This window comes from Melospiza georgiana, chromosome 2, assembly GCF_028018845.1.
Source record: "Melospiza georgiana isolate bMelGeo1 chromosome 2, bMelGeo1.pri, whole genome shotgun sequence".
Lineage (NCBI taxonomy): Eukaryota > Metazoa > Chordata > Aves > Passeriformes > Passerellidae > Melospiza > Melospiza georgiana.
In genome coordinates this window covers 31019919-31047606 of record NC_080431.1, presented here as the reverse complement: position 1 = coordinate 31047606, position 27688 = coordinate 31019919, and the positions used below count along the sequence as shown (strand labels likewise).

Sequence of the window (27688 nt, the reverse complement as noted above, 5' to 3'; positions counted from 1 at the left end):
CCTGGCTGACGTGTTATCACTGTATATAAAAGGTGGGAGGGAGTGGAAGCAAAGTGGTACTACACTTGGTGAATGATACTAGTAACCCATGTATACTCCCTGATAATTTAACCATGTGAGTTGTGATAGATGAATTACATTTTGAAGCATACAAAGACTTACCAAGGCTCATTTTTGATATGCCTGTTTGTTTTTCTTTGGAAACTAAAGAACAGTAAATTAGGACTAGATTATGCTTACAGAATTAAAATCAGCAAACCATTCGAGAGACTGATATTGTTAGACTGAAATTGGTAGCATAATTAATGATGATTTTTTCAAGTACATATAACACTGAAGATTAAATTATGGAAATTGCCTTAGTGCATTTGCCATAATGAGGCATAAAACAGTGCTTGTTTTAAAATTTCACTCTTGCAGCTTTTGGGTTGGACAAGGTCTCCAGATGGTGATAGTATTGCCAGAGATCCACTAGTGTTATCCAGTAAAATCTCATTTCTTGCACGGAAGTTATACAAAATGTGCTTTTAGCTTTATTTCAAGATATCCAGTGACTTGTGTAGGAGCCTGGCAGCTGCCAGGGATCTGGAGTTGCACCTTACAGCATCAATAAAATGCTCTTATCTAGGTGTTGCATATACTGCATTTCATGAAAATTGGTTGAACTTCACTGTTGCTGTGTGTAATCTAGAATTATTTTGAGTTTACCCCTTAATCTCTGGGATTAGAGAGGCCTGGATCAGGCTAATTGTTACTCTGTGGCTTATCCTGTACCCTTCTATGGGCAGTATCAGATACTTCACAAGAAAATCTAAGAGACTCCAGAAAGGTTATTTGCATGGCTCTGCTTGGTCTTAATCTTGCATGTTGTAATAAGAGACTACTTTAGACTCCAGGGCATGGAGATTTATAGCCTTTTGGTAATCCATGCCTATAGGAGCTTGGTTTGTGCTCTACATATGCTTAACTATGACCTCTCTACAGCTTTCAGCCATGTGAATGCCTTACAGCCTGGGGTTTCACAGTCTAATAATGTGTTAAGTTGGAAACTATTTTATTGATTTTTTTCCCCCGTTTCTTTGTTATTTTAATGTTCTCGTGTACTGTTACTGCTTTTCTGCCTTCCAATCAACACTACTGTTCCTTATGCTTCTGTCATGCCTTTTTTTTTTTTTTGGAATCCATTTCAGACTTTTTAAGAAAACAAAGATTTTCCAGATCTTGCTGGTTTTAATTTTCTTCTCCTGAACCTCCTTTCAGTTAGATCACTATGAGGAGGATGTGGGAATATTGTACTGCTGTCACTTAACAGAGCAAGAGTAGATCTACATTCCAGAAAGAAGCTGTAAATATCAGTAACACATATGACAGTAGACTGGACCACTTTTAGGAACCATATTCAATTGTCTTTTTCTGTCTCCAGATCAAAGCCTTTTACACAATATATCTTCAGTTCTCAAGGACTGATGGACTCTTCTTGGCAGATGATATCAGATGGTCTCATATTTGCCTAATGTTGTGATTTTCATTAAATATTCTGGAGACCAAAGGCATTAAGAATTTTCTGCTATCCTAGAAATGTCAAAAGCGTTTTAAATCAGAACCTTGATTTTTAGTTTTCCGCATGTTCGTGTAAAGAAAGGTGATATTCTCTGGTATGATGGAATTGTATCAGGAAGCTGCTTTGAATGAAATTATTTGTAATAAAAGATAAACAATCGTTGCCAAATCTGCATTTAAACTGTGTGCTTTGTTACTGTAATTTTTTAGTTTTCAGAAAAGGAAGATGCTGCCTCATATCTGTATTACAGTAGCTTACTCTATGAGTAAGGTATTGCTGGTTATGGACAATGCTGACAAATTTATGCTCCTCGTTGTTTTTTTTTTTTTTAACTACATGTACATTTGGGGAGAATACTTTTTAATTGTAAACAAAAGTAATCTGTGTTCTGATACTGTTACATAATATCTAAGCAGCACAGCTCTCAAGCTGCTGTGTTATTTAAAATGAGCTGTAATAGTGTTGATAAAGATGCACATTTGTTTACTCTATCTTTAGACTTAATTTATGAAGGTCTACTAATTTTTGCTATTAATTAAAAATATTATTTAAGCAGCAATAAAAGAAAAAAATTTTCCTAAAGAAATGTGAGCTTAAGAAGGTCAAATGCCTTATTCATAAATCACTTCATTATTTGGGAATAATTCATTCAGTGTTTTTTTGGTATAAATGAATTGGAGAAGACAGCCTTTCTTGGCTGTAGAAATTACTGCACTGACAGCTAAGTTTTGAAAAGAAAAAATTCTCCTCTGTTCTCCCTGCAAACAAAGTGTTTTAATAAACGAAGTTATTGTCTACTGGCTTTATTGGACATGTGGTCAGTTGTCATGTTCCTCTGACCAACTGAACAAAGTTTGAACTTCTGTCTAATTGTTCCCCGCTGTTAGGCTACCCTGTCATGATCAAGGCCTCAGCAGGTGGTGGTGGGAAAGGCATGAGAATCGCTTGGGATGATGAAGAGACCAGGTGAGATGCTGTCCAAAAGCTTGCCTTGATGAATGCTGCAGTTACTGAAGTCCCATTAAGCCATTGTGAGTTGACAGTTGAGCAGATATGAAATGTTAGACAGAGAAATTGGATATTATTTGGTTTTCTCCCTTTAGCATAGTGAGAAATATACTTTGGAAGTTTGCGTGTGCCTATTTCTAATTAATTATTGCATAAGCCTTACAAAATATCATCCATTAATTTGAATAAAAAACCAACATTTACAACTGCTGTTAGTCCAATGTTAGACTGTAAATAACATTTTGCTGTATGCCTTTCAGAATGCTGATTCATTAATTTCTCTGTGTTAGGTAGAGTACTTATTGGCCCTGATTCACAAACATTAATACATGCCATTAGTTCTGTTAAAGTTGATGAGTCTGATCATTCATACGTGGGAACACATACGGTGTTACCAGAATGTGCTCTAATAAATCGCATACTTCTGTGTTTAAACCATTTGTATCAGCAAACTATTGTACTTTTGTCTGTTTTGAAAGAACACATTTCAACACACAGATGTTTTCACGTCTCTTATTGGTTGCCTGAATCCTGAACATTGCATGATGCTTTGTTGTTGACTCAGAATTTTACAATCCTTTCTCTGCTGATGTTCTGGCAGCAAGGGAGCCTGATTTCAACTCCATGTGCTGCTGATCTTACAAAAACGTGTATTTTCTGATTTTTCTAAACTTGTAATGAAAAGCCTATTTGATCCAAAATAACTGGAATGGTTTCCTTTCTGCATGGAGGGAGCAGCACATGTGCTGGAGTAAACGCAAAGTACACGTGAAATTTTCATTAGTTTAATTTAGCCACCTGCAAGACTTCTCTGTTGTTTTTCTGTCCCCTGTTAAATTTTTGTTTGTCAAAACCTAAAAATTGGATGAAGGAATAATGAATGTCTAGCAGTTAAATTTTAGATTTAAAGAAAACACGATGGGTTTATTTGTACCATGCTCTATGTAGTCCATTTGTATTCAAATCTAAATAGGAAAATAATGTTTTGTGCATTAGAATGAAGATCTAGAATAACCTTTCTTAAAAGGATACTTTGTTTCTACTGCTTTAGAATCCAAAATTGCTGCCTTGATCTTGTGCAGGCAGCAGTTCATCTGTTGGACTTGAAAGGAAGGAGTTCATTTCTTGTTTAGTTCAGAAAGAAGCAAAGGAGCTTGATTAAAGTAACTGTTTTAAAATAAAAGGGGATGTTTTAAAATAAAAGTGGATCTAAAGTCATGATTGCTAACTTATTTTGGAGAAAGGCTGTGGTTATGGAAACCACGGCCAGTGCCCAACCACCCTCTGGGTGAAGATTCTCCTTGTTTGAAACATACTTTTGGATTTTCAGGCTAGTTGAAAACCTTTCTTGTTTCAACTGGCTTTGTGTACAATAAGGAACCTTAAATTATTTGGGGCATGGTGGTGGAAATAGCCATTGGAAGTGGAAAAGACTGATCTGAGGAACTTAAATACTGCTGTCACAGAATTGTTCTCAGTGGTAACTTACTGCTTCAACTTTCATGTCCCTTTTATATGCCAAATGATGACAATTGTTTTAGATCCTCTATTATCTATAAAATATTATATATTATTAATGTAATAATTATTATTACTGCTATAGCTAAGATTTCTGTTAATTTTCAGCTAGTATTTCTAAAAGAAATACTCGTACAGTTTTGTCAATGTTGCAATTTGTTTTTTGAAACAGCTCTTCACATGCTCTTCACTGTGGAAGTCTGCAGTGTTGACCCCCTCTCTGTGTAGGGCTGCTGTTGTGTTTTTTAAGATCTGAGTCCCTCCCAGTCCTCAATTTTATTGCTTTTTTCCTAATTTTGGTCAAGTTCTAGAGTTGAATTTTTGTGTACAGTTCAAGCCACTGACCCACATCTAAAATTAAAATAGCCCTGTGTTCACTTTAATGTAATCCATAGCTAGATTTCTTGGTTTGAAGAAGCATAATTTAGTATGCCTTTTCTTCACCTAATAGATGCCCACTTGAAATTATATTGAAAAATCAAGGGCAGATTTCTGAAAAGCAGTTTACCTTAAATTCAGGTTGGTAGATTTTTTTTTTCCTTCAGCCTGAGAAAGTTCTGTTGTGCTCTGTATCTAAACCTATTTTTAACTGAGTCATTGATCATCCCAACTCTGGTCTTGCATGTGAAGAGCCTCTGTGGTTGCACCCCAGCAAACCTGATCTGAAAGTGCTTTCCAGGCACAGGCAATGAGTAGTTCATGATGCAGTACAGCAGGGCATGACCAGGGCATGTGTCTGATATCTGCACCTCATCTGTATCATTCCCTCTTTGTGCAGAAACTGAAGGCTTCTTGCTTCCAGTATGCTTATAGCAATTGTACATCTAGCTAAACCTTTAGGCTTCATGGCTCCAAGAGGTGGCCTGGCAGCTCTGAAAAGGAATTAAATTCAGGACTCTGTCTTTTCCAAAGAACTGATTGAAATTTTCTGGCAGAGGTTGTGATGGGTCTTTGGTGTGAAGGCACTTACTTGCTTGTAAGTTGAGTGTCAGGGGTCATAATGCAGGAGCTATTTGCCCATGTTTTAAACTCTGTGGATTTGCAGATAGAAATTAGTGTCTTTAGCTAGCAGCTTCAGCTGCAGACATGATAACCTCCAAGCTGGAATTTTGTACTAAATAATTTAAGAGTTACCTTTGAAAATTTTGGAGCTTTGTGTTAGCAATTCCCCCCTATTGTCTTGCCTTCTGTAACTTTTCCTAGATATTGAAGTCTTGCATGCTTAGTGGGTATCTGTTTTGAAAGTTTTTACCAAGGCAGCTTCCAGCAGCAGATGTTTGGAGAAATGATTTTGTTTTTTAACATGTAATAATAGGAAAATGTAAATTGTCCTGGTTCTGAAATTCTTTCTTCGTGCTTAGGCCAATTTTATGAATTAAAATCAAACATCTGCTCTCAGATTCCAAGAACTCCTTATAATTTCTATTCTGTGGTCTTGTGAATGGAAAGAGGAGTGGGACTGGAAGATATTAATGTGGAATAATAATTAGCAAAATCATTCTGAATCCTCCACCTCCTAAAGCAGAGGGTATATGAAGTGTGTGGTCTAAGAAGACAATGCTTTTTAAAACGCAACATTATTACCTATTACAAGCCTATGCATTAACTTTATTATCTTCCCAAAGCATTGCATTTGGCATTTCAAAGTACTGTGCAAAAACAGGAGTGTATGGCTTGGCATCTTTGATCTGTCCTGCATCCTATGTGCCCCTCAAGTAAGGGGAAGGAATCTGTTGGATGAGTAAAGGACAGTGTTTCCTAAAAAACCCTATTTTTTAAAAAACCCACTCATTCACATATTCATGCCATCTACATGTGTAAAATGCTGTGACTAGGTAATTTTAGTTGATTTTTTTTTAGTTTGGAGTTAAGCTGAAGCCATCTATATTGGTTCTGTGTGTGAAGTCAACAACATTTGAGTATCTATTGGCTATTTCTCAGGGTTTTAAAGGGCTGCTACTGTATTAATGGCTATCAAACATCTATTTTTTAATTAGATGGCCCTTCTAATGCTGGCCTTGACAAGAAAAAGAAAATGTTCTTTTACTATTTCCTGATTTTGAAAACTGAAATTTTACATAATGAGTACAGTCTTTTGTTAGTGTCTGCCTCGAAAGAAAATTGTTTTAATTAAAGCAGCACTGCTGATTTCAGAGCTGGAGGCAGAAAGTTGGTGTGGCTGTTTCACTTGAGACAACTACAAGAAGGCTTATGGTAACATCAGTAATGCTTTTGTACAGCTTAAACTTCAGTGTGAGTAAATGTACTGTAGGGAGAGAGGTGAACCTTAAAGAGATCCTGTTTTTCCTCTTTATAATTGTGCATGTTTGAAGGGATCTAGAGACAGCATCTCATCCAGCTTCATCCTCTGAATAACATCAGCTCTCAGTTTAAACAGATTGCTTAGAGCTCTACCTGATTGGGTTTTGCACTGAGATTACACAGCCTTCCTAAAAAGCCTGCTCTGCTGCTTCTTTTAAATTTTCTTTCCTCACATCTATTTGGAATTAATTTTTGTCACTGGCCAACTACAACTGCACAGTTCCGTAAGCTAAAACAAGGTCAGAGCATCTGAGATATTAATTCCTATTATATGTAATTTAAAAAGATTTGCAGATGTATGGATGAGATGATTAGGCACCTGTCTTTTTTTAACAAGTATTGCAGTTTAGATTTCTAATTAGCACACTTCCTTCAGTGAAAGAAAAAGTCAATTGTGAATAATTATGCATAAAACTATGTGACACAAAAATGTTTACAAAACAAAACAGAGCCTTTGATATAGGAGTTAAAATAGCTGTAAATCACTTTCAATAAGAAACACTATGTATGGCTGTTTGTTACAGCACTTGTTTTTTTTTGACAGATCAGGTAGTGCACAGAATCAGTACTTTTGATGTCCCTTTTTTCTCTTTACTAGGTAATTAAATGTGTTGAAGTTAAGTATGAATTTAGGAAAGTTGTACATTAGGTATAATCTCTCAAAATTACAACATGTATTATCCCACAATGTTGAAAAAAGTGTGAAGATGTACTTTGAAATATACACATTTCTCTACTGTAAATTTTCCTATTTTGCAAATCTATGGTCTGGGTTAACTACAGCCAAGACATGGAAAGCATAAAAACTTCAACTCAGTTGTGCTGTAGCTCTTATTCTGGGCACAGATGTCAGGGATGCTGTTTCAGTCACACAGAAACTTGACCAAGCTTTCACTAATGTGTGACTTACAGAGCTTGTAGAAAATTTCAGTGAAGCCTTTGGGTCCCTGCATTGTGATCTGTCTCACCCTGAGAAAGCTGTTGATAAACTTGTTTGTCAGAGCTTATGACTCAAGGAGTATTCTTTCTGCTATTAAAGAAAATTAATAAATAAAGTAGCTTGCAATATTTCTTTTGTTTAACTACAGGTGTAAGAGAAGAAACAGAGGGAAGTGTACAGAATGCTCTGTATAACACTCATTCCCTTATATTTTAAGGCAGGGAAAAACTAATAATACAACTGGTGTGTTCTTTGAGGTCAAATATTGCATCTTTAGGTTGTGTTCTGTGCTGGAATCTGCAATGTCTGAAATATTGTATTTGCAGTTCTTTAATGCAGAATTAACCAACTTCTGCTGTTCTTGAATGTTAAGAGGGCTGTGTGCTGGAAGTAATGATGAACTTCACGTTTATTTCTGTATAGCAAGTACTTGGTAATCACAGGGTCTTACAATTCAATTACTTTATTGGTTTTGTGGAAGAAAATGAATACATAGTTGTAGTAAATGTTCAGGCTTTTTAAACACTGAAATTTTTTGTGCTTTGAGAACGTTTTGGTTCTATTTGTGGTTGGTTGGGGTTTTTTTTGACTTGGCAAAAAAAGTGAAAAAAAGGATTGATTACAGAATCAATTGCAAATGATATGACTTAGTTTTTGGATGTGTGTTGATTAGTGAAGATTGATTGTTTACTGAAATCAGTAAGTGTTCTTGTATGCTTCAGGACTTGTTAAATACAGATTATTCTTTTTCTTTTCATTATTTAAGGGAAGGTTTTAGGTTTTCGTCTCAAGAAGCTGCTTCAAGTTTTGGTGATGATCGCTTACTGATAGAAAAGTTCATTGATAACCCTCGTCACATAGAAATCCAGGTTTGTACTATTATTATTGCTACTAGTAATTATTGTGTATTTATTTAATGAGATTTGAACTCATAAATAAATCAAAGTTCAAAATGTTTCAAACACTCCACTAAAAAAGGCCTAGAGTCTTGTGTTTTCCGGCGTCTTGGGTCATTGCTCAAACTACATGGCTATCATGTACAATACAGCCTTCCTGTTTTTATTCCCTAGCCTTTCTTTAGCAGGAAGACTGTGAACTGTGCTCAGTTTGGGGGAGAAAAAAATGTCATAGGCATCTGTCCTAAGGCTGGAGGTTTGAACTCGGGATCCTGTTGGAGTGCTTGAGTGCAGCAGAGGATGTAGGAGTTCAAGAACTGCCTAATGATGCTTAACGATTTGTTGCCAGGTCTAGGTGGTTTTGTCAGTATTTTGGAATTTTGTTCTGAAGTATCTAATTCTACTTGGCAACTCAGGAGGAGGATTTGTGTCCCATTTTGGGCAATTTCTGATTCAAAATCAGGTGTATTCTCTTTAACTTCTGCATTATTTTCATTTCTGTCATTTATTGGATTTAGAGTTAAGTCTGCTGATGCAGAACAAAAGTTGTTTCTTTTAGGCACTTGTTCACAAAATTATGATTTCAAAATTTGTGATGTTTGATCTTATGTAGGTAGCTGGATTGTGTTTGTCAATAGCCTTGAGGTATTTCCTGACAAGAAATCTCTATGGAGCATATTAATTTCCTCAACAGAAATTTTATTTTTTACACAGAAATTTCATTTACTTTTGTGTGAAATCTAAACCCTTTCTGTGTTGTGGCACATGGTGGTTGTTTTTTTTTTTTTTTTTTTTAGTAGTGAGAGCTCAATAACTGAGTGAAACAACAACAGTAAACTTATAGTGTGGAATGATTTCTAAGAGAGAAATATTAAACATTTTTCACTCTGCCAGATGTATGCCCACAGCTTCACACTTCCTATGGGGCTAACTTGCAGATCACAGAATTGTAGTTTGGGTGGGAAGGGACCTTGAAAAGCCATCCAGTCCAACCCTCTGCAATGAGCACGGACATCCTCAACTAGATCAGGCTGCCCAGAGTCCTGTTCAACCTGATCTTGAATGCTTCTGGGGATGGGCCATCTGCCACCTCTCTGGGTAAACTGTTCTGCTGTTTTACCACTCCCATAATGAAAGATTTCTCCCTTATATCTAGTCTAAATATATTGTTTTGGAGTTTAAAGCCATTACCCCTTTTCCTGTCACTATAGGCCCTGTCTCCATCTTTATCAGCCTCATCTAAGTACTGGAAAGCTGCAGTTAGATCTTCCCAGAGCCTTCTTTTTTTCCAGGCTGATCTACCCCAAATCTCTCAGCCCTTCCTTACAGCAGAGGTGTTCAGTCCCTCTGATAATTTTTGTGGCTCTACTCTGGACCTGTCCCAACAGGCCCATGTCTTTCCTGTACTGAGGGCTCCAGAGCTGGATGTTGTGCTCCTGGTATGGTCTCAGCAGAGAGGAGTAGAAGGGAGAAGGGAAGAAGGAAGAGTGAAATGAAGAAATGGTCTGTAAACAGTCTAACAGCAAAATGAAGAAACGGTGTAAAAATGGAACCTTATTCTCTATTGAAAAAATCATGGAAAGGTACAGAGTGAACTCAGTTTCAGCATTGATTTAGGGTTCAAAGAGGTCAGATTGCTAGAGCATCTTTCTGTATTCTCTTGCCATGGCTAATAATTTTTGGCTACATATGTCTTTTTTTTTGTCTGTGCGGATCAGTGCACCTTAGAGATCTCTTTCAGTCCTTGCAGATTTGGGAGATTCAGCAGGTGCCTGCTGATTCTTCAATGAGAAAAGTTAGATGAGATTGGTTCCTCCATACTTCTATGAGTTTGGGGCAGTATTTACATTGTCTTGATTCCTTTGGGTTTAAAAAAGGGTTAACCCAAAATATTAAGTAGTGCTGTATTTAGGAACAGATAAATAAGTTCAATAAAATGGCTTTGCTATTAATAATTTATAGTTTTATTTATAATGGGTATACAGTGAATGTTGTTTTCCTTATACAAGCACTTTGATGGTACCTTCTAACAATATCATAGCATATCATTTTAACTTCATGTTCTAATCAGCTTTAGGACGTTGACCTTGGTTCATTTTCAAACTGCTGAATATACAAACAATTTGAGACCAGATGCCAAATATTTATTAATTTAGCAGTGACTTTTAAATAGAACTTTTTTTAGCTTTCTTATATTTCTCCAAAGCACTGGTACTTAAAATTGTTAAATAAGAAGTTTCCTGTGTCTAGCTATAAAACAATCACTTTGTAAAACATGAGAAAAGACTAAAACAATTAACAGGAAAATAGAGTCCAAATACACTTTATGCTTGAACTGATTTGAAGTCTTGTTCTCCTGAAGTATCTGATAAAAAGCTTAAAGTAAGAGTACATGGAATGTCTACTACTTAGCCAGACAACAGTCCTACAACTGGAAACAGAATTTAGCTGAATCATGTAGGAGGGATTCCACTACATAATATTTAATTAATTTTATTATTACAAATGCATGCAGATGTACATAGCATATACTGATGTCCTAATCATCCAATCCTGCAAAATGGACATTTTCTGTTATGAATGTTTAGATAATAGAAACAAAAGCTGTAGCTGGGACATGCATTTTTAGTGAGATGTGTACTGGATCTCACAACATCTCAGCGATTATGGTTTTGGAATGCTGCAAATGTCTTCTGAAATACAATTGTTTTATGGCTAGTTTCTTTTACTGGAAACAGTGGACACAGAATAAAAATAAAAGCCTAATGCTAGATGTTGTTGGCTTATTCTATTTGTAATTACTTTCTCATAGTAAATGTTCATGCATGTCTTTTTTTTCCTATTAACTAACAATAGAAAAACATTTCTTTTAAGATCCAGTTGATGAAATTTAGTAGGATATGAGAGAAGTCCTGAAGTGGAAGAAAAATTACTGCTTGGATTGAAAAAATATATTATCCTCTTCTGAAAAATACAGAGAGAGAGGAGAGAAGCACAGTGACCAGTTTTTATTGTAATTTTCCAATATTTTTTGTTTGTTTTAATGAGACAGAATTCTGTGGAAAGTTGTAGGCTTTCTAACAGTGAAGCAGAAGTGCTCACAAGGAATCATTCTGCTTACAGGACAGTGATTTTTCCATCAAGTACCATGCTGTGCTCTAAAGGTACTGCTTTAATACTAAAATAACCCCCACAAAAAATTAGTCCAAAAATCTTTGTACCTTCCAAACGATTTCTTGTGGGGCCCCATGAGTTTGTAGAGCTCCACTCATCTGGATTGGATGGGTGAGCACTTAGGTAGGAAGCACCCCTTTTCCCTTTTCCCGCTGTTCTTTGTGTTGAGTCCCTAGCTAGGGAATCTAGCAGTTGGCTGGAGCATCCTGGTGCTACTGCTGCTGCTAAACCTCCCTCTGGACAGGAAAGAGGGCTCTGGCAAGTGCTGTAGTTTAGAAAATCCTAAAACACTCAGTCTTCTAGACTCCTTTTTCCACTAGAGAGCTCCATAAATTTGTGAGAGCACAACAGAATTTTTGAGGAGGGAAAACATCTGATCTTACAGGGCACAGAGCACCCTGGATCTGATGCTGCTCCGTGCACCTAAGTTGTCTTCATGAGTTCACTGCCTCGTTTTCAGTCACAACTACTCAGATTTTTCACACCTTAGCAGCCATTGGTGTCATAGATGCAGGAATTCATCTTGCCTTGTGCCATACTTGCTCTGTGGTGCTAAAAGGAATAATAAATAATACAGATTCGTTGTCACAAATGTGAGTAGATATGGTTGAGTTCACACAGTTTGAGGAAGATTGTCTCCTTGTTTTATCTTGTCAGTTTTCAGCGTAGGACTGAGCTATTAAAGAATGAAGCATGAATATTGGCATGGGTTCCTGCAGATCAGAGCAGGAAGATAGATGGAAAAAAAAATGGGTTAGAAGAAAAATTTTATAAGGAAGAAAGGGAGCAGGTGTGGTCTGTATTAAAAGAAATTGTTCTAAGAATAAGTGTAGAGTTATCATCATAAGATGGGAAGAAGTCTACTTGAATCTTCAAATCTAGTATTTGTTATTGGAAATGGCTGCATCATACCATCAGTTTCATAAAGGGACAGAGTTCCTTTTTTTACTTTCCCCTCTAGTTTGCAGAATCAATTAAGAGTTCTGCTATGCTTTTTTCTAGCATGTAATTTATGTAGTTGGATCTAGAGACTTGATTTTTTTACCTCTTCCATGAACTGAAGCTGCAGCCAAGAACTGTAGTTACTGATTTTTTTTAAAAAATGTCTTGAAACTACTGCTTTTATTTCCTTTGGAAGTACTAAGGGAGGTGCAAATTTTGTTCTCCTTAATGAAGGATAGCAAAGTTTCTGAATTTTTTTCTCTTCATTAAAGACAGAGCATTGTGGTTTACCTACTAAGAAAGCTCCATTAGACATTTTTTATGAAAGCTTTTGAGTGTAATTCAGGAGCAAAATTTGGCAACCTTTGAGGTTTTTTTGTCAATGCAATATTTTGCTGTTGTGTAATTTTGTAATGCAGTGCAATTTAAAATGCTTGAAAATGTAGTTTTAATCTTATTTCAGCCTTTTGTAAGAAGATCCCTAATATTCAGAAATAAAATTTTGAAGTGAGAGGGTGTTTTGCTATGTACAGATTCTACATAGAGGCTTTAGAATAGTCCTTCTCAAAATTTGAAGGAATGTTCAATTAGTATTCCACATATAATTAATTTCCTACATGAGCTTTTCCCCCACAAGCTTTATTTTTAGATTGGGAAAAAACCCCAAACCCTAAATATTGCAGAACAGTATTATGCCCAAAGACCATATGCTTACATCTGTTTGTTAATAGCAGTGTGTTATTGTTTCAGGTTTTGGCAGATAAACATGGCAATGCCTTGTGGTTGAATGAAAGAGAATGCTCCATTCAAAGGAGAAACCAGAAGGTTGTGGAGGAGGCACCAAGGTGTGTATACTGGATTCTTGATGTGGCTTCATAGTAACTGAAAGCACTTTTGAAAGCCTGCTGGTTCTATTTATTGTACAAATGCAGGAAATTTTTATTCTATTAAAAAGCACAAAGAAAATAAATGTTTGTTACAGTCATTTGACCATACTGCAATTTTGGTGTTGTTCTTGAGGGTATTTTGGTTTTGCTTTACAGTGTCTTTCTGTAAGAAAACTAGTGTTGTGTAGTTAATTTTTAAAATGATCATGTATAAAATGGATTTGGATCTTACCAATCCACTGTAGGTGGTATGGTTTTGTGTATACTTTGTCAAGTAAAATATGAAATAAGTATGAATTTTACCACAGATACAGGTATTTGACTGTTAGAGTAATTGTGTAGAGGCCACATAATAGTGTACATTTCCATTTTAATTGGAATATGAAGTACAAAATACTCTGCATCACTTTTAGTACCGTTCGTGGTAGTGAACTAGAGATGTAGGTGTCTAGTAACTCAAAAGTGCAAAATTGTTTTAATCTTACTGGTTTAATGTGAAGCTGAAATTCCTTGCTGCTAGGCAAGAAATGGCCTTGCTGTGTTTTCTGTTGCATAGCAGTCATCAGGGAATAAGTGTATAAAAAGGGCGGCAAGAAATTCTGATTTCAGAAAGGCAGACACAGGTATACCACTGCTTGTGGGAATTACCAGTGTAATATGTTCAGCAGTTGGAATGGGTTTGCCATATTTTTTTATAACACAGAACTATGTGATGCAAGTTTGGGATGTGAGTAAAAGCACATCATCCAAATGACATTTCTTTAGAGGCTCCTTATTAGTTAATGTTGAGTCATAATTGCAGGACTGCCACTGTTTGGCCTATATTTTAAATAAAAGAACAAAGTTCAAATATGAAGATACAAATCCACTTACAAATGCTTCCTGCTAGTGCTTGTGGATTTCTTGGAACCTTATGCTGCTTATGTCTAACGATCTCACTGTGTTGTTGTGGAAAGTGAATACTTCAGGTCCTGAAATAATGCACATGTATGTGTACCCAAGCACTTAAATGAGTATATGTAAGGCAAGGCCTGCTATTCCTCCTGCTCCTTCTCCATGCCTGTGATCAATTAAAGTGGTGTGATGCATCTTTCTCTCGCCAGCCAGTGTTTTCTTTCTTCAGAAATGCCAACCTTTTAACTTTCTTGGGCTTCTCTGTTGGAGTTGCCAGTAAGTTGTCTCATCCCCTCTTATGACCCTACAAGAGTGTGGGCAAGTTAATAACTTCCAAAATTCGGCATGAAAACTTTTCTTCCTTTTTTTGTTGAATGTTTTAGACTCTGCCAGACTTCTGCTGACAGATTTGGAAGTGTTACCTGCCTCGTAGCCACTTGCACTTGGCTGCAGAGTCCATTAATTTTCAAAGGGTTACAAGACTTGCAGATAAGCAGAGCACTAACTTCTGTGAGACACCAGAGAGACCCTAAAATGTCAAGTTAACCCTTCCTGTGAATGCTGTTTCAGTTTGATAACTTAAGGCCTCCCGGACGCACCTCTTCTGGTATGGCTGGATGTAGGAAATAGACTGTCCTCCTTTCTCCTGTTTTAAATGGCAGCTGCTATTAAGGACACTGAGATAGGTCAAACCTTTTTATTTTCTTTCACGAGGCCTGGGAGATAGGGATGTTAGGGGCAAAATTTCTTTTTTTTGTCTTTTGGACAATTTAGGGCTTTTAACATTGGCCTTCTCTCATGCCTTTTTTGATGTACTCTATTATGATAGCATTTTCCTAAGTGTCTAAGTTAGGAGACTGAGTGCCTTTTGGCTTTGGGAGTAACCCATGATTTTTTTAAATCTAAGTCTGCAGCTGCTGAACTTATCCATAAGGGATCATTTTGTGTTTGTATCTCTGGTTCTCCTAGGGAAGTTTAGCCTTATGTTTAAAACAAACAAACAAACAAAACCCCCCCTTTTCAGGAGAGAAACCCATTTAGTTCACACACTGATGTTACAATATTCAAGGGACCCTTGGTGTTCATGGTGGTCAATCCACCACATTCAAATAGGAGACAAAAACTTTGCTTGTACCATTTTCACATGGTGAGTTTCACATGAGTTGTTGTTCCCTCTGTTTTGGGAACCACAGAAAATAAGGTACATCCAACCATCTCCAGTTTTTTAGTTTGTGCTTGGCAAAGTTAGTGGTGCACAAAGCTTCCAGTGATGTACCATAACTTTATCTGCTTCTACTTTCACACGTTTTTGGAAATGATGTTGTCTTATTTCACAGAGGCTGACACTTAAAGAGATGAGTGACATGAGTGGCATTTAATAGTCCTAGTGTTGTTTCTTAGTTGAGGTTTTTGTTCTTCAACTGTCCAAATTCTTCCCTGTTCTTTTTCACAGACAGTTGCCATGAGACACTGTACTTTGGCAAGAAAAAATACAAAGGTGTGGCTGTATTTTCCTGTCTGCTGGAGTGATTAATAAGAGATTGTTTCCCATGTGGAAAGACAAGGCCTATGGGTTTATCAGAAAACCCATGGATCCTTTGGGATTAATCAAAATTAAATGCACAAGAGTATTAAGTGAAATCCTACTCAATAATTGGAGTAGTAACTCTGAGGAGTGCTCTAAAACTTTATTTGCTGAGCATGTGTCCTATTTAACAATTTCTGAACCTGTTAAAAGCTTCTTAAAGCACTGCAAATTTGTCTCACTACTTGTGTGAAACGAAAGGTAATCTGTTCATTTGAATGAATGTATATAGGCAGGAACTTAGCAGAAAGGTGCATTATTGAATTAGACTCTATCTACAAGTTCTCCTTAGAGTTGTTATGCATATATATGTGTCAGACTCTACATTTCTTCTCACTGTCTAGAAATCCTTGAAGTATTTTGGGTTAAGAGGAATGTGAACCTGTTCTGTTTGTGACTGTATGTGTGATTCATAGGTGGGCACCATTTAGATGTGGGGGCAGAACTGTGTACTCAAATCCTTTAGCCTATTTATGCTCATGGTCTGGTAGTACATAGTGAACATCTCAAAGGGTAATGTTTTGTGTAGATAAGTAATTTTTTTAAACAAGCAGTATCCTTGAAGCAGGGAAGCTGACCTTGACATTTAGAAAATAGAGGTTCACCATGGCAGTGTGGTGGAATCTTCAGATGAAGGGTGTTATTGATCACTTATTTTTTTGTCCAAACTGAGCAGTCAATTTCCATGGATGGTGTAACTGTGTTTTTCAAAATCTCAACTTTGCCTGTCAGTGAAGGTGATAGGATATTTTGGGAAACCTTATCTGATGAAATAGAAATGGAGAGATAACATCTTGCCTGTGCCGGTCATTTCCCTGGCTATAGAGACAAAGTGACAAATCAATTGTATTCCCTTTTATTAACTTTGCAATAACTTGATGAAGGTCTTATGAATAAAGTGTCATGTCTGATTTATTTTTTCTTTTTGATGCTTTTATTTTGTGAATACTTTTTAATTTTTTGTGGTAACCTTTGTGCTGCCATAGCAGCTGTTTGGTCTAAAGAAAAGCAGGTGTATGTGTGAGAAAAAGATTTGAAGTCAGGTTTAAAATGCTGTGTTTTCAAGTGATGCATAATTAGGCTGGAGAAGAGTTTCCTTGGTTATCAAAAGTGCATTTTTACAAAGGGGAAAACCAATGTGTTTTAAAGATAAAGCAGTAGAGGGGAATATGAAAACTTTGGTTAATTAACCAAGCCAATGGTAGGGATGCTCCAGTCATTTCAGAGTGTAAAGCTTAACTGTATGGCAGAGATCAAGTTTAGCAATGTGGCACCTGTGTTCCATTCTCTACCTGCAGCAGGAGGTGAGCAGTGAGATCTCAGACCTACATTTAAAAAGTACAGGGAAGACACCACTGTAATGAAGGGGAGCTACTCTTACATCTATATGAGAAGTAATAATGGTTATTCTAGAAATAGACTATGAAGCTGATATCGAGAATGTTTTGTTCTTCATAAGCCACTCATTGATCTTTCATGATCAAAGCCCTGCAGAAATTACTGAATTCTATTATAGAATGTTGATTTCATGTAATGTATTATCCTCTTACTGTATCAAAATAAGAAGTATTATAAAACTATTTTCCATTTACCGGTGCCTCTTCTTATGACACAGTTTTTGTGTCTTCTGATCTTCCCTTTCATCTTATGTAGGATCTCATTCAGCTTTCTTGAATGAGACTTGACTTCCTTTTCATGTTGGTCTCATTGTTTGCCAAGAAAGAAATTTTTTCCTAAAATCTGAAAATGCCTGCCTTATGGTCCATCAGAATCTGCCTGTGTGGGCACTGGAAGGACAGAGATGTGAAGTAGCATTTTTCCAGTAAAAAAAATTATTCCACTGTCTCCTACTTTGCCTAGATATTTGCTCACTTCTTGTGTCATGTCAAATATGATTTGTTGTGGCAGAAGTCTCTAGCTCTTCTGTGGGTTCAGTGAAAGGCACCACAGTAAGTGCTGGAAGATAAGTCCTGGCCCAGTGCTGGCTTCTGTCTGAGAGCAGTCTGGGGCTCCAGATGGACCTTCACTGGGCTTGAGGCCACTTTAGATGGGTGTGAGGGCCCCTGATTGTTCCTTTGCAGAAAAAGGGCCCACTGTTCAAGCCATCCCAAGAAATATGTAACACTTGGTGGTTTTGTTTTACAGAGTAACTTAGAGGCAAGGTAGAAGTGACTGTCTATTCCCTTGCAAAAGTACTTTAAAAATGACAGCTGAGTTATGTGCCTAATGTGAGTTGAAACAGAAATATAAATAAGAAGTGTGTTTACAAGCTTATGTAAGATGAATAGCGACATGTTCTTTCATTGAAAAATCAATGTATCAGGTTGAGGGGCAACTGGTTTCAAGGCTTTGGTGGAATACCACAGAAATACATATCTGTCTCTCTGTCTGTCTATCTATCTATCCATCTGTCTATCTAATCTGCATAGGTTAATCTAAATCTGAATTTATGGTACAGAAGAGATTAACAAGCAAAATGTGTTGCCTCCAGAAAGACTTCAGTGTCTTTTGGTTCACTGGCCCAGTGCAAGTTGTGGAATGTTCTCCTAGAATGAGGGCCCTTGGCATTTGGGCAGTGTTCACAGTGGCTCCCAAGGTGGTAGCCGAGCTGCTCTTTGGGTGCCCTTGAGTGTGTCCAAGATTTGTGGAAAAGAATGTATTGCAATTAATGTGGATAATAAGTATGTCTTCTAAGATTGCATTGCTTTGTATGTCCTTTTTTCATTTAATTTGCATTATTTTAGCTCTCACTGTTTAAAGAGTGTTGTGTTATTTTATATTTTAGAGAATGTGGTTATTAATCCTGAATTTCCTGTACGCTAGCAGTAATTGTGAAGCATGCAGTGTATCCATTTAGGGACAATATAAGTGTAAAGACATACATTTGACAGTCTTGACATGTTTTCATAACTTTAATAATGGTGCTGTCCTCTTTTGACCGTAGTTTAAACAGAAAAGCAAATGATAGAATAATTATGGTTTTTTAACTAAAAAAAGTCATTGTTTCTCTATTGCAGCACTTTTCTAGACCCTGAAACTCGAAAAGCAATGGGAGAACAAGCAGTAGCTCTTGCCAAAGCAGTAAAGTATTCCTCTGCTGGAACAGTAGAATTCCTTGTAGACTCCAGTAAGAATTTCTACTTCTTGGAAATGAATACTAGACTTCAGGTAAGAAAAACAACTCTTCAGATTCAGAAAAGTGTTATTTAAATAAACAGACCATAACCTTCTCCCATATTTAAAGGTCTGTTCCTGCAAAGATTTAAACATAACTATCTTGATGCACGTGAGCACTTCCCACTGAACTTAAAAGATCTACTTACTGAAAAGATCTACTCACATAAGCCTGCCTATGCAAGACTTTGCAGCAGTGAGCCCTTGCACAGCACTCAAGTAAACGTTCAGAGCTTTTTCTCTTTGTTACACTTGACCTAAAGACCTTGCAAAAGGTCACTGCTAAGTGCCGCTGTGAATTCACAGTAAGTGGCGAGCCACTGTTCTCTGAGGTTTTCCTGAAGCCTACTGGTCCCTGAAGTTTCTTATTTTTTATACTTTGGTGATCACTTGCTGAGTTTCTCTAGGAGTGTGATTGAAACAATATGTGTATATGAGCAATAAAGCACTAAGCAATCTGCGTATGATTGAAATTGTGACTTGAATGCAACTGTGTGAAAAGCATCCTGACAAGGTGAAGGATTTTTGTGACAATTCATGTAGTCAGTTCTAATGTGCACTGCAAGTGAAGAGATGAACCCCTCTACCACTTTTTTGACTTCTTGATGGATTTCTGGTCATAAGCTAAGAAGCAAGTATATAACTTGAAGTCTGGATATCATTCTTGAAGACCAGAAGAGTGTTCAACTTGTAAGCGAGTCCATTCTGTTGCCTTTGTCCTCCTTTTCTCGCTTTGTTAAATAACACCAGAAAGACTGAAATGTGGAATCAAGCACCAGTTTGATAAGCTTCCCATTCTGTCTTAGCTACATTTCATTAGGATTATGTCCTGTGTGCTGCTTGTACGTGATAGAACATACATGAGATCCTCTGACATCTTTGCATGACCTTATGTAACAACTGGGTAAATTTATGATTAGGTAAGTTTATGCTTTGGGTGAAGAAATTAAAGAGTGTTTGGGGAGTGTTAGGATCTTCTTTGCCAGGGGAAGACTGCTGGTAAATTTTTTCTTGCCTTGCAGGACAGCAGTGGTTTTGAAATTAGCCATGACAGTCACTTCACATGCCTTTGCTAGGCACTATCAGGTCCACATAGATTCAGTGAGAGGGAGTGGTGGTTAATGGCAATGTATAGTTCATTAAAATATTATGAATAATTTTCTCACTTGGGTCATATTCTTTACACTTTCCCCCATCTTGTAGTTTTTGAGCCAGTGATTCTTCAGTGACTCCACATTCTTTTTTACATAGAAGAAAATTAATTTATGGTTTTCTACGTAAGCCACTAGAACTTCAAAACCATTTCCTTGCTGTAGTATTATTGAACATGAGTTCCTAAATGGAATTAGTGATGGAATCTCCTTGGGCTCCTTTTCGTGGGCTGTTTTTAAGACATTCTTTGCTGTTTTGCAGTGTCTTCATCCTGCAATACTCACTGGTATGTGTTTATAGTCCCAAATTTCTAAGGTCTCCACATGGACAGGAAGAAAGCTTTCACAATCCTGTGTTTAAGGACTTTGTACTCCTTTTGAAATATAGCCTAAGCAGTTTGACAATCCCCTGTAATGGCAAACTCATTCTTTCCAACTCTTAAAGCAATTTACTAATCTTAGAGAACTTGTTTAGATATTCTCTACTACTTCTATCTTGTCTTTCTATTGTCTCTGATTAGCATTTTAGCTTGAGTCTGGAGTAGTAATTGTCTCTGATTTTTCCCCAGTCTTACCCAATTGATCTCTTGTTTCTCCCAAGTCTCAAGATTTACTTCTGTTCAGCTAACAGTTATGCAACTAATGTAATGTAGTTGTTCCCTACTGTTAAGAGCCAAACCTGGAAACTCTACTGGAGTTTGTCCAGCTTTAACTTCAGGACCAGGATAGTCTCCAGATGTTCCTGTATTGCTTCAGTCCTTTTTTTCCCTTTTGCATCTCCTAACTGTGATCAGTGTCTAACAGATTCACTTGCCTTGTTCTTGCTGAACAAGAAGTGAACACTCCACAGCTGGAAGAGCTTTCCAAAATGATGGGTATCTGATCCATAAATGAGCCTCCTAAGATATTTGTCAGCGTGCATTAGACGCAGTTACCTGTCACCATCATCAGAACATTTCTACTAAATTATGCATTTTGTGTCTGTTTTAATGTTTCAGCAGTCTCTGATCAGATCACTGTCGCATTTTTAGTTTAGATACAGACTGCAGAATATACTTGCTAACTAAACTGTGTCCAGTATTTTGCACTGCATGTTGATATCTCCCCTCCCTCCCTCTGGTGTATCTTTTGGATGCCTTTCAGTCTTTCTGGTAAATTATTTTGCAGTAATCAGAGTTGTATTGTTATTTTGCTGGTTTTTTGGAGACTCTTTGGGAATATACCTTTTCTGTTGTATAGTTACACAAAAGAAGTGTAAATAGCACCTTGAAGGAAGTTGATATTTTATTTAGGTTTTGTTTTAAGTCCTGCTGCAATACTATACAAGACTGGGAAGCAAAAGAAAATTGGTGAATCAGCTCCATTGTGTCTTTTGTATGCTACACAAATTTGTTACAGATGTTTTACTGCCTCTAAGTGATTCAGCTAGAATGGCTTATTATTTGCTGTTGGCAATGTACTTTTGTTGTATTGGCTTTTTTTCCATCTTTGAGGCTAGCTGGTAAGTATGAGACATAAGATTGAGGGTTGTATGATTGCATAGTAAAACTAATTCCTACTTTCTACAAGAGGACATAAGAGATGTCTGCCCTAGAAGCTAGCAGAGAACTTCTGGGCACTTTTGCAGTGGTTTTTAGGCAGTTACCACTGTTAAAGTTGAGGCAGACCCGATGTTGAATATCTGATTCTTTGTAGCTGCTCATAGTGTGGTGTGTTTTCTGTTGCTTAGTTGTCATCAGCCTAATCAAGGGCAGTCCTGGTCCAGAACAACTTATCAAGAGCTTTGCAATCAATACAAAGTTTCTGACCCCTTAGACTGATAGCCTTTCTGGCTTCCAAGTTGTGTTAAAATCTCCTAAGGTACTTCAGAAGTACTGGCTTTCACCAGAAAAGTTTCTTCTTTTCTTCACTGGAAGAATAGATGTTGTTTCTCTTGGACTTTGTATGAAGGAAGTCTGTGGTCTGTATTTAAAAATCTGTTAATACATTTGTGTGTGGTGTAGCTAAGCCTCATACATGTGAAACAGTGACTTTCCCATATTTTAGATGTTTGTAGTTCCTTGAAATGAGAAACATCTCTAGTTGGCTAGAGAAACGGAGAAATGTACAATGAGTGATGTGAATCGAGTGCTTACAATCAATACAATTGATATGTTTGTGTCTCAGGCCTGTTCCCAACATTCTGCCTCCCTCATGAGTTGTGAGATTTAAATAACATGTGAGTACTCCCTTCCTCCTCAAAATGTAACTGAATTTGCTTAATGTAATATGTGTAGATTGGAGTTGAGAAATATGGTAATTTCAATGGGTTTTCTTTTCATGTGTCAGTTTGAGTATTTTTGTCACAACTTTTTAGGAAATAAAATTTTTTTAGAATAATCTCATGTTTGTGAGAGATTTGCTAAGAGCAAATGGCATACATAAGTTTTTAGTTTACAGTTAGTTGTCAAAAGAATATTTTATGTAAATGTTTTTAAAGTAACTTGATTCAAAGGCATAAAGTAAGGTAAGTAACCTTCCACAGACCTATAAAACATTACCCAGTGCTAAGACTTTTGTTTATCGCTTTCTGGGTTTTCATCAGATTTTACTGACCTTTGGAAAATTATGTATTCCAGAGAGTTGTCTTTTTGCAAAATTGGCTATGACTAGTGTAAGACATGGGAAGAATTTTTACGTGCAACGTCTTCCCTTCTTGTGTTTGTCCACCCATGAAAATATAAAAAGCATGGTAGGAAAATGTCTAAAAGTAGGTGGAAATACTGTTGCAGATGCTTTGGTTCTCCACTGCTTATAAACTCCTGGTTCTAACAGCCTCTTAATTGTATCTCTATTCTTTGCTCATCACCAATCAGCACCTGTTACATGTTTGCTTAGTGAAGGATATTAGTGCTGGAAAATATTGTAGCTGCACTATATGTAGCAGTAAGAACAAAATACAAATAGCAAAGTGATGAGCTGAGTCCAGATTGCCACCTACAGCCACAGAGAAGTGGTGATTTTGGTGTCTATAGCAGAGCCATGGGATGGCAAGCGGTGATCTTGCTGTCTTGGTTGTGCAGAGCTGCCTGGAGGATGACTTGTGATAGGTGGGCAGGAGAATGGGAGCACAGAAACAGGCTGTCAGGAGTTAGAGGAGTAGATTTCTGTGAAGTCAGAATGGTGGGATTTCAAAGTAAATCTGTACTGTTTCTGCTGTTTGCCAAGACTTCATATTTCTTAATACTGGATTCTTGTTTTACTGTGACAACACTTTGCTTCAGTCATTTTAAATAGACTGACAAACAGTGTCAGATGGTAAGGACTTTCAATTGCTGCTAACCTGGGCTGAATTTGAACTACTGACCTAAAGGTGAAAGGTCTCTTATCCCATTACCAATCCGCTAAGCCCACCAGAATCCATTCTGCACACAGTTTATACCAGCTGTTCATGGCCATTTTTAGAACTGAAAGAAAAGGTGATTTTACCGCCAAACAACACTTCTTCACACAAGAGGGTCAGCCGACAACAGTTAACCAAATTTTTGCCACATTCTTGCCTCCTAATGCAACTTCCATTATGTATCTACTGGTTGTCTGCTTTTCAGGCTTCCCAAAAGAACTACAGAAAAGCATTGCTAATTGTTGTTGACAGAAGAGAACAACATTGTTTGTGTAAGTCATTGAATCTGAAAGATGCCATTAACAGTGCTGCCAAGGCATGGAATGATATCTTAGAGACGACGTTCCCATGTAATTCTCATAAAATACTATTAAAAAACGTAGAGAAAGAGGAGACTACTTAATAAGTAGAGAAATAAAAGGTCATTCTTCAAAGGGTACTTTGAAGAATGTTAGTTAGTTCTTCTTAGTTTCTTTGCTTTGGTGAAGTTGATGTAAAGTAAAGCAAAGAACAGCTGCGGTGTGACCAGAGCCATCCTGAATGAGGTGTTCTGAGAAAGCTTTAATACTACAGCTAAATACAGTAAAAACAGGAATTAGATCTTTAGGAAAGAAAGTATTGGTTTTGTGGATACTAGTTTCTTTATTTTCTTACATGGTGCATGTAGTGGGACGGAAATTGTGTAGAGTTACTAAATTTTGAGCAATTTTTTTTCAAGTGCAGGATGTTAATTGAGTAAGTTATGTTGAAATTATGAGCTAATTGACTTGTTGACCTAAAGTTTGTGCTGTTTGTCTGAAATACAGAAAAGATTCAGGATTCATAGGCCACATAAGATGTGTCTGTCCCATACAATGTATAAACAAATCCTTGCAAAAGGTGTCAATGATTATTGGAATATAACTTCCTATGAGGAATTAAATTAAATACCTTTTCAAAGTTATATGCTACCATTAAAAAACTAGTTTTTACTGAATGTCTGTGCATTAGTTTTTATTTCTACATCCTACTTGGGAAACAATAAAAAGTCTACCTGAACATCTTAGCTGATGGAAATTTTAGTAGTACTGATTGCCTTCAGTTTTCAGTTGTATACTAATAGGTTCAGAAAACAAACAGCGTGTGTTGTTATATGGGATGCCTGTAGTTACCCAGTTATGTATTCCTGCTTTCCATTCATTCTGTGTATTAGTCCAACTATTGTCTGTTTTTCAGTAGCCTTTATGAAAAGCTGTTTTTTTTGCTGTGTGCTCCCAAACCCCATGTGCATGTGAACTATTTTGCAGAAAGATGTGACCCCAGTGTGCTCCTGCTCATAGTAGTCAGGAAGCTTGCATGCCTGAAGAGCAGAACATGTGTGCACTTCTGTTGCTGTTCAGTTCTCAGAAATAGAAACCAGGCTTACTGAAATAAAGGGAGTTGAGAAGCATCTGTAAGTTGGTGAGTTTGGGTCAATTGATACTGGATTTGGCTGCAGCAGCAAAGCCTGTGGGACTCCAGGTGAATCACATTTCCTGGAAACTGAGGTGTATGTTGAAAGTTAGTTTTGAGATTATTTATCTGAATGTAAAGGGGTATATGACACCAGCTAGGGAGTTACAGTAGTAGGGGTGACATAGGCTGTAGTTTTAAGTCTACTGAAATTTAGATTTTCTTGGCTGATGTGGTGAAATTTAGATTTTCTTGGCTGATGTGGTGTGCTTGAATGTTCCAGCTGGTGTGTGAGTAACTTGATGCCTTATATACACAGGGACAAGAGCAGTCTGTGAGTATCCAGAAGTGTTTGCTGTTAGATCAGAGTACCTTGATAGTCTTGAGAAAAATGTGTCCCAGAATTATTCCCCTGAATATAAGGGGAACAATCATCACTAATTTAATTCTCAGCTCCTACTGTCCATAAAAACTGCATGACTGTTTTTGTAGCTGTGGATGAACCCCGCTATGGTGAAGCTTTAAAACCACTGGCAGTCACAGAACAAGAGGAAAATTAGGAGCCTTTCCATACTGTTCTGGTGATGGATGCTAACTGGTCTGTGATGTTGGTAGGTTCCCCAACTCTTATATACCTGCTTTACTATCTATAAACTGGGACCTAATTATTATTTTCTGACAGGCTTTGCCACTAGTTTCTCTTGCTGTATAAATGGGAAGGGGTTAGTGAAGCAAAAACACTTGCAATGCTCGTGGGAAATCTGGTTGCTGTAATGTCTTAAGAGCAGTAGATCCAGTATGAAGGGGAAGCACTTTCCCTTTACTCTGTATAGCTATTGCTGGTCATAGCAGGTATAGCTTTGTGGACTTGAAAGCAGGAATATAAGTGGCATCTTACAGAGACTTAAGACTTTTTAAATGTGTATATTGTTCTTAAGTGCATTGAAATGATTTGTTATCAACTGGTTATGAGCAGACTTGGTATAAGTAAAGGAACTGATAGTAAAGGTGTTACTTTTGGCTCATTGAGAGTTTTTGCTGATCAATTTTTTTCTGCCTGTCCTGTTGAGAATAAGGTACAGCTGCCTTGATACAGCTGTGATCTGTAGAATGCTTGCTGCAGACATGTCTGGTTTTGCCCTTTGTGTTGAAGTCAGCAGTAATGTGTGAATGTAGCTACTGTTGTATAACCATACCAACACTGGCTCTTCAAAGGCTGGGCTTCACTGGCAACGTCTTGCATCAGTCGACTGCAAAACTGAGTATGGCCTAAAGCTAAAGGAGTTGATCAGTTCAGTGAGATTCAGCTCCATTTGTGAGCAAACTTGCATTCATCTTGTCAAAAATGTAGTACTTGACTTAATCTCCATATGCTGGCAAGTGAAGTCTGTTGATGAAGAGGGGAGATAGCATAAGTAGAATAGAAGGAAATACAACAGGCAGGCAGAATAAAGACAGCACCTGAAGTAGAAAGTGGAAAAGAGGGAAGTGATTGAAGTCTGACTTATAAGAGTGATTTTTACGACAGATACAATTACTTTAGGCAATTATTAGTTATAGTTGTTGTAGAGATTTCAAGATTAAAGTTCTTTTCTACCATATTTCATCTGATAGTCTTAACAAATATGAAAATGCATTCAAATGTATTTGGAACCCCAAATTATTGCTATGATTGGAATCGTCTATGTTATGCCTAAATAGTAGTAGTTGAAGCAGAGTCCTAAAATAAAGTAGGACTTCTCCCCACCCCAAAAAAAACCCTCAACATTTTTTCCTATACGTATTTGCTGAATGCTGCTTTGTGTGGAGACACAAAGGGAGTATTTTGAAGAAACAGAAGAAAATATTGACCAAGTCAAAGATCTGTATTGAAGAATGGATTAAATAAATGTTTGTGAGTCTTAAGAAGCAAACAACAAAAATATTTTTCTTTTCAGAGACATTCCATCTTATTTTGATCATCAACAATAAAACTGAAAACAACAATGAAGCTATTGAATCTGGAATGCCAATTGCTGTCCAAGAAAAATGGCAGTATAACTAAATAATGCAAATGCCTTTGGAAAAAGAAAAAGTATTTAATTATCTGGAATGTTACAATTCCAAACATGTTCCCAGCTCAAAGGTAATCTTTTAAAACTTAAATTCCAAAGTAGTCCAAGTATGAATGTGTGATAAGTAACTTTCTATTAAAACTTAGGGAGTTTCTATTAAAACTTCAAGTCTTAATAGAAACTTCAAGTCTTAATAGAAATTGAATTGCTTCAATTTAACACTGCAGGACAGACACTGAGATGTTTCATAGATTCCCAAAACACTGTTATTAAGCTTGACATGCTGGAAAGTATCATGTGTTAGGTAGAATCAAGATTGAGTTCCAAAGGTACATCCTTAAACTGTATAATCAGATTCCCATTTCAATGTCACTTTTGTCCTTCAAAGAATAGGTGCTTGTTTCAGTGATGATTTGTCATTAAAATTATGTCAAAACGTCTTAAAATGTTGTTGAAACTCTAAACAAACTCACAGCACACACAGGGCTAATTATGGATGCCATCTGTTTATTTTTACAAAGCATTTTTTCTTAAAGACCAAAGCATCTACTTGTTCTGGTAAGCCACAATGTTGTTATAATGACTGAATGTTTTCCTTAATACTGTATACTTAAAGGAAGAAGGACAAGTGGTTTGGTCAGTGACCTTTTCCTGTGTCAGAAAAGGTACATAGTGTGACATCTCACCACAAGCAGTTGCAAAGTGCGTTTTCTTGAGGTATTTTTCCACTTGGAGCACAAACATTTTACAACAAAAATGGCAGTTCTGT

The 27688-nt window shown here is 36.9% G+C and overlaps 1 protein-coding gene across 1 annotated transcript in view; it reads left to right on the top strand.

The window, feature by feature from the left end:
* PCCA (propionyl-CoA carboxylase subunit alpha) overlaps window positions 1–27688 on the top strand; it is a 270748-nt gene that overhangs the window by 85825 nt on the left and 157235 nt on the right. Inside the window, exons 9-12 of the mRNA XM_058044919.1 lie at window positions 2449–2527; window positions 8116–8218; window positions 13112–13206; window positions 18745–18895. Of these exons, the coding sequence (XP_057900902.1) occupies window positions 2449–2527; window positions 8116–8218; window positions 13112–13206; window positions 18745–18895 (428 nt within the window). The remainder of the gene's footprint in view (window positions 1–2448; window positions 2528–8115; window positions 8219–13111; window positions 13207–18744; window positions 18896–27688) is intronic.